The sequence below is a fragment of the Eleginops maclovinus genome, chromosome 14 (genome assembly GCF_036324505.1).
Source record: "Eleginops maclovinus isolate JMC-PN-2008 ecotype Puerto Natales chromosome 14, JC_Emac_rtc_rv5, whole genome shotgun sequence".
Lineage (NCBI taxonomy): Eukaryota > Metazoa > Chordata > Actinopteri > Perciformes > Eleginopidae > Eleginops > Eleginops maclovinus.
Window position 1 is genome coordinate 6,121,465 of NC_086362.1, and position 14,910 is coordinate 6,136,374.

Sequence of the window (14,910 nt, forward strand, 5' to 3'; positions counted from 1 at the left end):
TCAGCTTTCTGTTCACAGCAATGGATTGTAGACAATGGACCCCAGCAGGAAGGGTTTCTCCGACAAGTGAGAGACCCCTCCCCCCTCGAGATCTCAGCAAGGGGCGGAACTCTGTCTCCCCCCCATCTCAAGCCCCCTAATCTACCATATTATTTGCATTTATTTCCCCTCGTCTATTCCTCCCTTTCTCTCTACTTCCCTCTTTGTCTCTTTCAAGAATATGTACGAATCAAAATCCCACAGTTTTTCACACATTGGCAATAAAACCTCACCCTGCAGCATGTTGCCTTTGTCTTTGTCTCTACTTAATAACCTTTGCTGCACATAGTAAGCAAAAATAGAAAAAAAGGTACTAATACAACCCCACCCTCACTTCATCTTTATGAGTGCCACCAGTTGCTGTCAGTCCGGCTTAACTCAGTTCTGGCCTGATTAGACCCTTAACCCATCTGCTCCTCAGTAACCTGACAGGCGGCTGGTGCCTTTTTATACCACAAATTGGCAGCTTTGCCCAATCCATAACATCTGTCACTTAAGACAAACGTTAAGCTCCGCCGTTACAGAAATGGAAGGGCAAATGAAAGTTGATGCAAAATGACAGTTTTTTCCATACCTGTCTTCAGTTTGCAGTTAAAAGCCTGTCTCATTAAGGTATGTCATCATACTTACTCCTTGACTTTCTGAAGGAGGGATATTATTTTTGTTGCAGCTCATAATTAAGCAGGGCAGGTGTGAATTTGCAGAGACATGTTTTAAAATGCTCCTTAAAAAGACATGCAGTGAGTCTTAATTGCCTATATATAAATAAACAGTGACATACTACCCATGGTCTATTTCAATATCATGGCTAAATCCTCTTGCTGGGGTCCATTATAATAGCACTTAATTATCTCCTTGCATTTTTTCATTCATTAGGCGGCAAGTAATCCGGACTACTAATCCAAGAGCCAGACTAATCTACTGATAAACTGGTCGTGCACGATCCTTCCTTGGAAGCTGAAGTAAGTAATGTATAAAATCTTACTTTGTAAAATGTAAATATACAACAAAACTAACCAAGATCGGTTTTGTTTTTGTTTGTCTTGGCTATATTTGAAATAATTTCTTTTTAAATGAACATACATACTTGAGCATACAAAAGCTTCACATTTCGATTTGATAGAATGCATGATTTTTATCATTCTATGAGTATTTAAATCAGTGGGAAACAGTATCTCAATGTGATACTGCAAGATGCATGCAAATAAACCTAGTGTAAAATAGTACAAATACACACCAGAAAAAAACTGATCTCTCACTTCTAATTTTTCAATGTAATAGTCCCGGTGCACTACATACTGTAACCAGGTTCTACAGCAAAGTATTTCATCTCCATATGAATATTTATGAAGAGCAAAACATTTATTAACATACATTTGACTAAAGCCTAGTTTCTGTGAGGCTTTCAGACACTTCTTTGGCCTTCATATAGAGTTATCAAATCAAACAACTCTGTGGCAAAGGCTTACATCAATCCAAAATGTGCTTTAACTCAACAGTACAAAAAGTAGACAGACATTGATTAAAAAAGTACTGAACCGTAAGTGAGAACATGTCTGCATCTACACTCTGAGTTGTTTGATGCCAGTGAGAGATGTGTGCATTAGGCTCAGATATTCTTACACAAGGTGACGTTACTTGGGAGAAAAGAAATGGCACACCCTTTTTTCTACAATGGAAACGTTTCCTGAGCAAACAAATGCAACTTTGTTCAAATCAATACACTTTTGATTTTTGTTGCTATAGTCTGCTTTGGTAGCAAACAGATCCTTCTATATAAACCAATGTCTTAGCATTTACATCTATCTTTTATTGCCACAGTATATGTAGTTTGATCAATGTGACTAAAATAAACATGATATAATAAACCTCACATCAAAAGAAGCAGTATAAAGTTCTGATATCTCTTTGAACCTTAGAAAAACGTTTAATGCAAATTTGTGCACATAAAACACACACATACAGTACAGCGCATACATAAAGTATCATAAAGTATAAATGCTTTTAATGTTGGCCTACATTAGTATGTCAACACACCGTTGTACATCCCGTTCATCGTACCTCATAATAAACCGGCCCATAACAGACCCAATGCAAACCGACAGCCACTTTGGCCAAAGCTGGATCCACAACAACAGATAGTCTTCTGCACCTGCTCATTGCAAAAACAAAGTATGACAAAAACAACCGATAAGCACATTTTCTAGAGTGTTAAGAGCATTTGAGGCTGGTGTGTGTCCTACACAAAAATACAGCAGATACAAGCTTTCCGGTTCATTTGGATGATATAAGTAGAAAGCTCTGTGCAAGTCTGAGCTCAAGCATGACGTCCAATCCTAGCTTTTTTGAGGGTATTCCTCCTGCGGGGGAACAATTTAATCCATAGTAGCTTATCCTCTGCCAGTCCTTAACATTAACGCAGATACAAGAAGACATAGAAAGCTTTTAAATGCACCCATGCTCTCAGGGCAGAACACTTAAGGAATGTCAGTTGGTGAACATATCAAATACAAAATACTGAAAATGATTTTGTTTTAAAGAAACGGGAGGGGGGGGGGAATATGGCATATAAAGTGTCAGGCAAACTCTGGTACACCAGCAGTTAATCTTATCTAACTCACGCCACACCCAAAAAACAAAGCAAAGAAACACGGCATATAAAACAAAATGTCAAATGAAAATATAAAAAACATGATAGAATGGAAACAATATCATATCATATATCAAGTATTCATAATATACAACAATACAAATCAAAGCTAAAAAGGAATGTAGTTCTGGAAAAGTACCACTAGAGGTCAGCAAATAGTCATGCTCAGATATCCAGTTATACACTTGAAATATTTATCTTCTGCTTGTGGACGAACGCTTGTACAGACCTCCACTTCTCTCCCCCGGTTTCACCTGCTTTCAGTTCCACATAGCAGCAGCGGTAGTGGTAAACACGTCGTCGTTACATTCTTGAAATGAAGTCTCACAGTATAAATGACAGTTTTTTTTTTTTTTATCTAACACTGACTTGTATGTGCACAGTGGCCTCAAATGTCTCACTGAATAACATCTGCGGTGTGACACCATTACTGCATCTGGAGAAGTAAAACCCACATATTGAAACTGACTCATGCAGTCAAAAGAGGAATTGTATCCTCTGCAAATTCAAAAAGAGTTTTTGAAGTTGTTTTCCATGTTCGTTAAAGTGTCTTTGTTTTATCAGATTTTGAAAATAGTTCATCTGTCCCGCTGTGGATCCTTTTCCCAGCATAGTGTGTTTGATCTTCAGCATCTTGAATGTCTGGGTTCAGTCTCTGGGTAGGCATTCCTCCTCCGTGATGCCCTGAGCCTTGAGCTCCTCCAGAACGTTGTCCAGGTGGCCGGGGTCGGGGTAGCCGTGGCCCGTTAAGTTGGAGCCGAACTCCGTCTTGTGGTGCACCTCGTTCCAGATGACTGTATCGGACTCGCCCGTGGTGCTGGATGTACCCACAGAGAAAATGAGCCGGCGGTCCCACGCTACCAGAAGAAGCCTCAGCACCTGGAAGAAGAGAGAAAGAAAGGAAGTAATACGGTTTTAAAAGCCTGTGTTTTCTTTTGAAAATTGTCAAAAGTACACCATTTTCTTATTCCTTATTAGTGATTTTTACTTGCACCATTGTGTCACTTACACCATTTTAATGTACTGCTTTACTTCCTTACTATTGTAGATATTATGCAGGTGACATTTAAGCCTATGAATCATTTGAATCTTAGAATCCTTGAATTTGTAACAGTCAAAAACTGTAAAAAATGAAATTGTGGTCCAATTTTGAAATTTACAGCCCTTAAACATTAGCTTAAAATAGTGAATAGAGGGGTTGTAGTTGGAGGTTTTAAAAATGTAAATAGTTCAATATGTTTCAATATTTGAACACTTTTTTGTCCCCTGGGAAAGTGATGTCAATATAGATTAGATTTGTTAAATAGATCTACAAGTATATTCAACTTGTGTGTTGTCGTACTGCATATAATACATGTTTAAGTTCTCTCTACTTTTAGCTACAATTGTGCTGTTTCCAAAGAGGTGCAGGACCCGTAGAAGAAAGGAGTTCTCAGTTACCCTGCGTCCCTTCTCGCTGTCAGGGAGGTAGCAGTGTCTGGGGAACCCGCGGGCAGTGAAGGGTTTGCCTGGATTCGGGTGCTCGGGGCCCTGAAAAGCAAAAACACAGTTCATCAGATGGTCCTAAACCGATACTTCCTTTAGTCATTTCTAAAGCTAATGTCATGTTAGCATGGGTCAGACTCTACCTGGATGCCAGGAGGGATGTTATAAATGATCCGGATGGTTTTGCAGTCCGGGTGGCCGGGTAGCGAGTGGGGGATGACGTGGTACTCCATCTTGCCCGGGGGCTGGTTGCCGGTCTTGACTCCGTAGATGGTCTTGCAGGTTGGACATTGCAAGCTGCCGTCCTTGTTGCCATTGTTGTACATAGCAACGAGGCATTGGAGGTGGTACTGGTGACCGCACTGAGCCAGGCGGCCCACTGACTCTGCCCGTGAGATGCCCCCCACGCCGGGGCCTTTGTAGCCCGATGGTCCGGCCAGGGCCTCCATGCAGATGGTGCAGTCCTGAATGGGGAAGACGAGTAAGATAAATGACTTGTCCAATCCAATACAGACAGGTTTACATGTGTTTTAATGTTTAGCTAATGAAAACCAGCTTTCCAAATGAATGCAATAAGAACTCACTTCCTCTGGGGGATTGCGGACTTTCTGAAGGTACCTCTTCACCACCTCCTCAGGGGTCTTTCCTATGAGATGGAAACACAGAGTATGATGATGTATTTATGGCCAAAATGCACATGATGGATATGAATGCAAACATGTAAAAAAGCAATAGCACAAGCACTATATATCATCAAACCCACCTTTGCGAGCCTGCTTCTTCGTGGTCTTACGGCAGCAGTGGCCCAGACCAGGGATGGGCTTGATGTCACTTTTGCTGACAGGTGGAGGATGAAGCACTAGCTTGGGAGGGCGGGTCAGGCAGACAGGAAGTCCTGCAGCGCTCATAAGGATGCCTGTAATGCCTGGATACAGCCAGCAGAGGGGGCATGTTAGACACAAGATTTAAAGGCTGAATGTACTAACCCTAACAACAGCTACAGCAAAGGAAAAAAGTCCCAATCTCTGCAAACAGTGCAACACAAATAGTGCTTTTTCAAGTGCATGTAGGTATGTGTCAACCATACTTCTGGTATCTGCTCAGTGGATTTTCTAATAATGGGGCTAAATATAATTAACTGTGGTTAATGTACGGGAGTACATCACACAGAAGTCAACAAACTTTTACTGTAAGATGCCTCCAAGCTTGATTTTAGACCTATTTTAAAGAAAGTCTTAAAATAATAAAACATATGTACCTGCTAGTGCAGGGTGTACCGGGCTCGATCCGTTCAGGTTCTTTACAGGAACAGTTGGCACTCTGAAACACAAGAAAACAAACATATTAATATTAAGGTCACCAAAAAGCAGACATGCAACTTGTCTGGTAACCTCAGCCCACATTCAAGATGTTAAAATCTGATGAGTCATGGAAACAGGAGGAATAACACACAGCATATGCTAACTACTAGACCAACTCATATCAGCAGTCGAAGGAGCCTGTGCTGAGTCATGTAGAGAAACACACAGACGCTGGTCAAGAAATCTTTACATAGGGTACTATAGTTAACGTGAGGGCTTCCTGCTATGAAAGACTTGAGATTAGGATGTGTATGGCAGCAAACGACACACAACACTGGTCTAATTAATATCATTGGGAACTGATCAAGAACCATGGAGCAACAATAGAATATAAACAAAGAGGCTTTTTTAAAATCAAGATCAATGAAGGCACTCAAATGAGTTCTGCCTTACCATGCTAAAATAAAAGCAGCTTCGATTTCAGAAAGGAACTGGGTTGCTCTAAAAGAAGCACAAGTATAAACTCCTTGATTAAACTTGTTAATATCATGAAATGTTATTGTTGATAATAAAATTTCACTACTCTACTTAATTACAATTTGTAATTCATGGTTTCTAATAAGACCATAGTAGCCTATTTCTACTTTTACTTTAAGTACAGTATCAGAGTATTTCTGTCACAACTGCTTACTCATCAAGGCCCCAGTTTTGAGTGCCACATAGGGGTACGGAAGCTTGGCAATGCACTGCTGTGGCCAGGGCTAACCGCATAACGTATTTTAGGCCACTGAAGAAGATCAATATCCGTGTATGTGTATACAATACTAAGAATAATTTCAATGCTTTTCCTAGCTGTCAGACCGCCCTTTCTTACTATAGCTGTAATATACTTCTTTGTTCTTTCAAAACCACAAATAAAATGCATGGTTACCTTTGTTGTGTGACTTGGGTGAAACCGAACTCACCAAACACCAAAGTAGATATTACACTGACTGTGATATTGAGTATGAGAGAACCTCAAACAACCCCAACTAAAAACATCTCAAGTATCTTTTTACAATTTTTGAATACATATTTTTCTGAAAGCCTTGAACATGCCTTTTAAGCCCTGCTGTGCTCCATCCCTGCTCATTAACAGGAAAACACATGTGTAAAAAACACGCAGCTACAATTACTATATATGAGTCAGATGTCTACTCACGATCTGCCCATTTTGATAATAGTCATTTTCCAGCGTGAACGCCTCACTCGAGATACTCCAGCAATACTTTCCACTTGTTGTAGTATTTGACTCGCTCCTGCACTCTTTTTTAATCTGTTCGAACCGTGAGTACGCCTGTTACCGTCTCTCCTTCTCCCTCTGCTCGTGTGACGCAGTCAGGATTCCCTCCTTCTTTTATAGGGCTAATCCCCCTATTCCTGTTGACTAAACTCTAGGCTCTGTCACAGGAGGGATTACCTGTCAGCCCCCATGTCACACTGCCAGGTTTTCAGACACGGCACATACAACTCGTTCATACAGCCAAAAATAAGTATTACTTAAGGGCAAACCATGTATAATAGAAAGAATTACCATGATTCAAAAGTAAAAGCTACATATATGAGGTATGAATGTTTGGGGCCTTAGCTGCTTTGCAACCTAGTGGAGCTATTTGCATCAATTTGTCTTTTGTCTATTTTATTTTTAAAAAATGTCTTGAGAACAGCACACAAGCTATCCGTCACCTACTTTATGTCATTACTATCACTTTATTTTTGGCATTTAATCTTTCTTCTTGATTTATGAAATAGGACAAGTACATTATGTAGGAAAAAAACTGAGCATGCATTTCAACCAGAATTAATAAATTCCTCATCATTTTTTCCACACTATCCTATCCTAGAAGTGTAAAATAAGTTGAGACACTGAAAGATATTTGAAACTTACACTTAAATCAATGTATTATGTTTACAAATTACACATAATTGTATTAGGTTAGTTGAAAGCAATAATATTAAGTTTAAATGCAAAATAATTGGTTCAACCTAATACTGTTGCTTTCAACTCACCTAATATAATCATGTGGAACCTGTTGACATGATACATTTCATGTCAATGTTTAATCTTTTCAGTGTAAGATGCACACTGTTGGTGTTAAATAAATTAAAAAGCACAGTTCTTATAAACACAAAGTGTTTTGTTATCTGCAACGTTATTTTAAGGAAAGCATATTTCAAAATTCACGCTTTGACATACTATTTGACATTTGATCAATAGTCATAGGCTCAGGCTATTTATTGGTAAGTAGATTTAGGTTGTAGATTTAAAGAAATGATATAATAATATGACATATCCTAACCTTGGTAAAAAAAAAGAGGTCATATAGGCTTAGAGGTTAAAGTTTAGCCTTTAGTTCTGGTACGTACACACACACACACACACACACACACACACACACACACACACACACACACACACACACACACACACACACACACACACACACACACACACACACACACACACACACACACACACACACACACACACACTTTTCACTAGCTGGAAGATGTCCTTAAAGATGATGCAACAACGATGTAGAAAAACGTAGTCAGTACTTACTGAACTGTATACTTCCTGTACCCGGCAATCTGCTTACATTGTACTAATACTACGGCTGGGACACAGTTTGTTTACCAACAAGCCGTGTCCCAGCTGTAGTATTAGCTTCCTGTGTGCGTGCCAAACGTGACTTACAAAGTCAATAAGACGCTGCCTGACTGGGTCAAGCCGGAGCGCTAATTAAACGACATCTGTGTGTCGGGCAGGCAAGTGTGAGGAATATGATAAAAATAGACTTAAGGGAAAGGAGAGAAAGGGTGGGAAAGAAGAGGTGTGTGTCTTTAATCCTCTAATCTCGCTGCAATGGAGCAGCCTCGATCCTGACTGCTTGATGATATAAACCCACAAACTGCAGCATATGGCAATATAAACACATGCAATTGTAAACACGCTCATACGCTTGCAGAATTCAACCGTGTGCAGGGAGAAGAGAAAGGGTCCTAACAGGAATATAGACCAACTTTAGTCACTGTGATATTTGGTGACATTAACAACCTTTCAGAAAACACTGATTAGTCATAATCTGAAGTATTCTAGTTTATTATGGTTGCTTATCTGCGTAGGACCAAATAGCTAGTAAATGGTTTTACATTCATCAGGTTCTCGAAAAATAACCATTGTTTTTTGGGCAGGTATGTGAAGACTATCTACTAACCAGTATTTGACCTAACTGAAAGTCACATTAAGTTGGGTACATTTGAGTTGTTTTGAAATTGTCTTACATAATAATCATTGTTCTTTTAAGCATAACCTTGGTTGAAACCAACATAATAATACCAGTGATCACAAAGAGCAACTTCAGGCACTTGGGTACATCCCTATTGATCACATTTCGAAAACAGGTCCATTCAGACCGGCTGTTAAACACAGATACAGTGACTGCACGTGACTGACTAATGTGGGGATTTCTTTGGACTTTTGTCCCATGGAACATATAAAATCTCAGGTCTGAGCGGGTGTGTTGTGTGCTGTTCTGAGGTTGCATTGCATGTGATGACCTTATTGTTTAGCTCTGCGAGGTTCAATGCGGGGAGAACCAATTAACCCGGCGGCAGTGTAAGTTAAGCGTGAGAGTATGTAACATTCTTGCATGGTATATTTGAGACAACTGCATCACAAGTGAAATCTAGAGCACCCAAGAAACATGTCTTTGAGTGAGACTTCAATGACTGTTATAAAAAGAAAGGCTATATTTGGAATCTGATGACATTTTGATATGCTCAAAACAAGATGTCAGAACAGAAGCAGCAGCAAAACAGAAAGAAATGGAAAAATAGGGAAGTTTGTCCAAAACGCTTCTGGGAAACCGGGTTTACAGTGCTGACCACAGATGTCTTGCTAATCAGCACTCTCTGGCATTGACACCTGGAAACTTGCTTCCCTTCCTTCATTCATTAACACCAATAAGATGCATATTTGCTTCCAAACTAAATGTGATAACAGCGAGTCACGGTTGTACGGACACGTCTGAAACTTTAATTTCAGGTCAGATATTGACAGGTCATCAAGTGTCAAGCTCTGCACAGTCTAGGGCAAACCTCCAAATGAAATAACAAAGATCAGGGCACATTTGTAAGAGGAGGGGGGTGTAGTATTAGCATTCCAATTTCCACTGTGCCTGATGTGTCTTCTGCCCTCTCGGGTAAATTGGATATTTCGCGAGCAACAACAATTACACAGATAACGCAATACGATGCATCTATTGCCAAAACTTCCACCTATTTCCCACTGACTAAAACCTCCCTTTAAGCACTTTCATTAGCACTATGAACAAAAAACATTATAAATATCTCCAAAGACTCCAGACCACAGATAGAAATATCAAGAATTCCATAACAATGGAGACATCCCAGATGTTACAGACCTACTCCAGATGTGATCTTGGAAGTAAAACCGCAGTACTCTGATTTTTTACCATCAGGAAATGTTTCAGATTTGAAAATGTATGCAGCAAAGCTATCCAGATATCTCAGTAAACCTGTCCCCGCTAGCCATACTGATGGCTACAATTAGCCACCGAAATGCTTACACACACATAACCACAAAGCATTCCGAAGCTTCTCTGATTTGTTGAGGCCCCGGGCGATAAATTGATGCATTAAAACTATAAAAGAACAATGCTTATACGTGTTATGTGTGCATGGGAGTGTGTGCTTGTGAAACAACCCATCATTAAGAGTTTGCATGACAAATGTCTGGAATGTGAACGCTTGTAAGAGCCCGGTTTGTACAGTGTGAATACTCCTCATTGTTTTTCCTGGAAATGAACTACCCCGATGGACTTCGTTACCAAGATTAAAGGCTCATGAATGCTAATGAGCGCTGATTTGCGACACTGTTAAATGAGGGCTTCAAACTAATTAGAAAGTCCTGTCTAAATTCATTGTCTTACACTTCTGGTTTAGTTGGACTCATTTGGTTTCTTGTACGGTATGTTGATAAGGGACATAGCCTCTGTCGAGATGTCATTTCCGTCTTTTGTTATCATTTATTTTGATTGTTTTTTTAAGTCATACATGTGGTTCCTATATTGAATACGCTGGAAAGTTGTCTTTTAAACCACTAATTCTCGCCAGCTCGCACCATGGTGTTTGGTGCTGTGCAGGTAGCGTACAGCAGATTTGAAGAATTTTGTAAGGATGAGTGGTAATTCCTTGTGGATTCATCACATATATATGAGCAAGTATTTTTAAATAGCACATAGTCATTTGATCAACTTTGAATATGAAAATAGTGATTATTGAAGCTTTAATCCTCAAGGTAATACAGTATCGCCTTATAGTGAATTAGCACAACACTGGATTTAATATTGGGCCTAAACTGAGAGAGGTTTTGTAAGAATTTGGATTTCTTCTGATGGGAGTTTTACAGAAATGGAAAGCTTGCTTTATTATGATCCACTGGAAATTCATACACACAATGTCCAGAGGTTTGCTTACCTTCCTTTGGATGATAGAACATGTTTTACTGTACGTAAATATTTTGTGCTAACTGCTACTACGGTTTTTGTGTACTCACCCAGAGGCGATAAGGGCACGTGACTGAGCCATGGCGATACGCTGCAGTGCAGGTCGGCTCAGCCCGGCCAGGCTGGACCGGGGGGGCAAAGGGGCAGCGCAGGCAGCAGCACCAGATGAAGACACCGGGCCCAGGACGCGGGCCGAAGGCGAGGGCGTGCAGGTGGAGGCAGCCGTGGAGATGAGAGGTGGGCCTAGGCAGGGCACTGTAGGGGCCGAGCTCAAAGTAGAGAAGGAGGACGAGGTGGAGGGGTGAGGGGGTGAGGTGGCAGAAGATAAGAGTGTGTTGGAGGGCGGGGGAGGAGGCGGAGGAGGAGGTGGGAGAGGTGGAGGAGGGGGGCGGGTGGAGGAGAGGGAGAGTGCGGCGGTGGCTGAGCCGAGGAGGGAAAGAGAGTGGGTGAAGCCTCCACCATAACCGAGGCTGGCACTGCCAACACCACTGCCACCAAACATTCCTACACCTCCTGCTACACCCATTCCACCCATTCCACCTAGAGTGTAGCCACCTGTCGCACCAACTATGGATGTCCTGTGGGGGGAGAAGGACCGCGACAGGGTAGGAGGTCGAGGGAGAGTGAGAGAGTATGACCCTCCTTGGACAGGGTAACTCATTTTGGGACTAGGTGGCTTAGTCTGTGGAGGTCTCCGCCCAAGAGTGTGAGCAGACATGGTGCCTGCTTTGACACTCAGCACCAACATACACTGCTGACAGGCGCAGGGCTGTCCTAAGGAGGTGATGGCGGAGGCAGGGAGCGCCCCACTGGGGTACGCGCTCCCATTTCCAGTCCCACTGTTGCTCATGCGGATCCCCATGCCCACTCCTGATACATCCACACCAAGCAGTCCTCCATGGCTGGGCATGGACATGGGCCCCCAGGCATGGTGGGATTTGGGTAAGGGCCCAGACACCAGCGGGTACGCCAAGTCTGAGCGTCGCTGAATGCGTCGGCAGCGTTGCGTCTGCCCGTTGATTTGGGTCATGCTTTCAAAGTCAATGAGGTAGCAGAAACCCAGCGGCGCCAGGTCCAGCCAGGGCTGCTGACGGTCACGCGCGGCCTGGATGGCGATGCCCACCTCCGTGTCGTACGCCGTCCAACTGCCAGCGTCGTTCTCCCACTCCCACAACCAGCCCTGGCCGGGCGCAGAGGTGGGGTCGTAGAAGCTACGCCGTACCGGTCGAAGGGTACCTGGGGCAGAATGAGGAGGTCAGAACAAAGCAAAAGATTTAAGCAACTTATAAAGTTTTTCACCAGGGAAATTGAAGCTTTTGGGATATTGGATATTTCAATGTGTAACTATTAAGTTTGCTCATCTTTCTTGAACTACTGTCAGGATGCCTGGTGATGAGAAGTAGTGGCAATAGTGAGTGGCTAACTCTGGCATCTTTCACTGTGCACAAGAACATTGGTACCTTAACAAATTCAACATGTCTGTGTTTGCTTGCTAAGAATTTGGGCAAACAGGTTGCCCCTAGTAACAGCACATGGTGTGCTGAATTCTGATTGGCTGGCAGCCTTGATCCGACCCAAAGCTGGCTGTGTTTGCTTTCCCATGGTGTCCAGAGAAACTCTAGAGTGGACATACTGTAAAGACTTTACAAATCAAATCCTGTGTCTGAAACATAAAGGACCACAAAGCTTGGATCTAAAAACGAGACATGAAACCTTTTTGGGATATAACATTTTACTGTACAAATAGCAAAGCCCTAAATAATATATTTTACTGTATAGTTAAGCATTTTCAATACATATAGCATCACATTTATAGCAAAAAGCCTACTGAAAAAATAATCTAACTCACAGTGAAACAATTAGATATAGCACTTCACTGGAATTTGTACCATACAGTATGTGTGGTACAGTATGCTTTGACATTTAACCAGACAACAAAGGCACTCATTCATAAGATGTGCTCCCATCTACCCCATTTTATCAATGACCTCGGACTCCTGAAAGTCTTCCCCACCCTTTTCCCCCCTCTCTCCTCCTCCACCCTGTCTCCTATTTAGACTAGGGAACAATGCCTGACTCCCCTTAGTTCAGCTTCTGCTGGGTTTGGAAAACAAACTTCACAAAGGATTTTGTCAGCCAGTGTTGAGAGAGAGGGGAGATGTTAGGTTCTCTGCCAAAGTTAGACATCTGAGAACTGACAATTCCCTGCTTTGTCTTACGGCTTTGCATGCTTCTCTTTTATGCCCATATTCTGCCATTAAAGACAGTGATACTGATGACAGTGTTGGCAACAACAAAAAAATCTGTTTCTGTAGTAATGACTGGACATTTTAGCTGCTACTCTGGCCTAGGTGACACATCCAAACTCACACAGGTCCTACCAGAATGACTCATTTCACCCCTCAAAAACACAGAGAATGTATTTTAATTGTACACTTCTATAGGAAACTATGATTTTATTCATCTAAAATAAACAATAATAGCTAGATGTTATTGCTGCAGGAAAAAGAAGCTGCACTTTGCAGCAAAACACTCCCACCAGGGCATCAACTTCTGGAGCAGAATCAACATATGGGCTTGCAAAGATGAGGTAGACACACATAAGCAATAAAAAGGCCTCTACCTCAGGCCCATGCAGCTCCACCGTTACACCCTCCGCCCCTGTGGCTCTCCTCTCTGCCTCTCACCTGTGTCTTGTCGGAACTGGTGCATGGAATGCAAATCGATGATGTAGGGCGATAGGCGAGAGTCCACCTGGCCGAGGACAACACTACCACTCCGCGGGTCGCTCCGGATGACTGCCTCGATGTGATGACAGACAGCCGGGCTGTAGGGCCGCCAGCGTCCGTGCTCGTTCAGCCATTCCCATACCACTACGGCGGATGCTAGTAACATCCTATTCCTGCAAAGGGAGAAAAATAACACTGACAATACGGAGGCATAAAGCTAGACGCGGGGATGGTGGGCATTTAAAGACACCCTGCTGACGCTCCGCCGTGCATCCCTGCGCACAGCGGCGCTGCATCCATCTTGGACAGTTTGCAACCCAGATGTGTCTATGGATATAAATGTATATTCTTAGCATAACACTACATGCAAACTGTACCTTCCATGTTTGTAGTTTCGGTTATGCAGCAATGGTAGGTCCTTTTATCACACGGCGATTGTACAGAGAGTTTCAGGGCACAAAAAGCCTTGCAGGATGGTTGCATTTTACTCCCTATGCAGATGAGTGACGTCTACTGAAATCATTTCTCCGGCACAATCAAGTTAGGGTGAGAGGAGAAAATGCAACTTGGATGCTTACGGTGGTGCAGCACTCGTGAAGTAGGTTACTGTGGCAGACTGGCTCTGATCGTGCAGTGCAAGGTTGCACATTTGTTTGACCAAATCTGTGCAGTCTGTGAGGGAGGAAGAGATTCTTGAAAGCAAATAGCTGAAATATTTACCGGGTAAGATCGGCTCCAGTCAATTCGTTCCTTTGGAGAACAGTTTTGATGTTTTATTAAATATGATCCGTCTGTCACCGGGCGAATGTCTTCAGTCTCAGTAAAATCCCGTATGTCTGGTTACATAATTGCTTTTATAATGTGTCACTACAGTTGTGTTTACTTTGACTCGGGCTTACTCATTGGTTCATGCCTAGTGTCTCGACAGAGAGGCTCTCACCTACCACTGAACATCATTTTGCCGGTGAAAAATAAGTATTTGGCACTGGCGTGAACCCTCCCACACTCACCTCTCCTTGAAGACCTCAAACATCCAATCAGATTCGTTCAAATGCTCCTCCTGGCCAATCACAAATGTGCCTCCTAGACTTCGTTCACTGTATTACAAATATGAACTGCGTGTTGAAATATTGTAT

At 42.3% G+C, this 14,910-nt stretch overlaps 1 protein-coding gene across 2 annotated transcripts; it reads right to left on the reverse strand.

The window, feature by feature from the left end:
- Positions 1 to 1,929: 1,929 nt before the first annotated feature.
- dtx4a (deltex 4, E3 ubiquitin ligase a) lies at positions 1,930 to 14,701 on the reverse strand. Of its 2 annotated transcripts, none has more exons than XM_063900231.1 (9): positions 14,495 to 14,701; positions 13,733 to 13,947; positions 11,096 to 12,281; positions 5,433 to 5,494; positions 4,938 to 5,099; positions 4,759 to 4,820; positions 4,318 to 4,638; positions 4,130 to 4,219; positions 1,930 to 3,568 (listed from the first exon to the last, which is right to left on the reverse strand). In XM_063900231.1, exons 2-9 carry the CDS (start codon positions 13,938 to 13,940, stop codon positions 3,338 to 3,340), a joined length of 2,322 nt encoding a protein of 773 aa, XP_063756301.1. In that variant the 5' UTR covers positions 13,941 to 13,947; positions 14,495 to 14,701; the 3' UTR covers positions 1,930 to 3,337. The 2 variants fall into 2 exon arrangements, with proteins under 2 accessions (XP_063756301.1, XP_063756300.1); XM_063900230.1 differs by having other exon boundaries at positions 14,152 to 14,701.
- Between the last annotated feature and the right edge of the window lie 209 nt (positions 14,702 to 14,910).

Excerpts from the sequence above, each read along its gene's own strand:
- dtx4a (XM_063900231.1), bottom strand. The coding sequence starts at position 13,940 with ATGTTACTAGCATCCGCCGTAGTGGTATGGGAATGGCTGAACGAGCAC. Across the intron at positions 4,639-4,758 it reads TCCGCAATCCCCCAGAGGAA|GACTGCACCATCTGCATGGA; the intron begins GTGAGTTCTTAT and ends TTCCCCATTCAG. Across the intron at positions 4,220-4,317 it reads ACATCCCTCCTGGCATCCAG|GGCCCCGAGCACCCGAATCC; the intron begins GTAGAGTCTGAC and ends TTTGCTTTTCAG.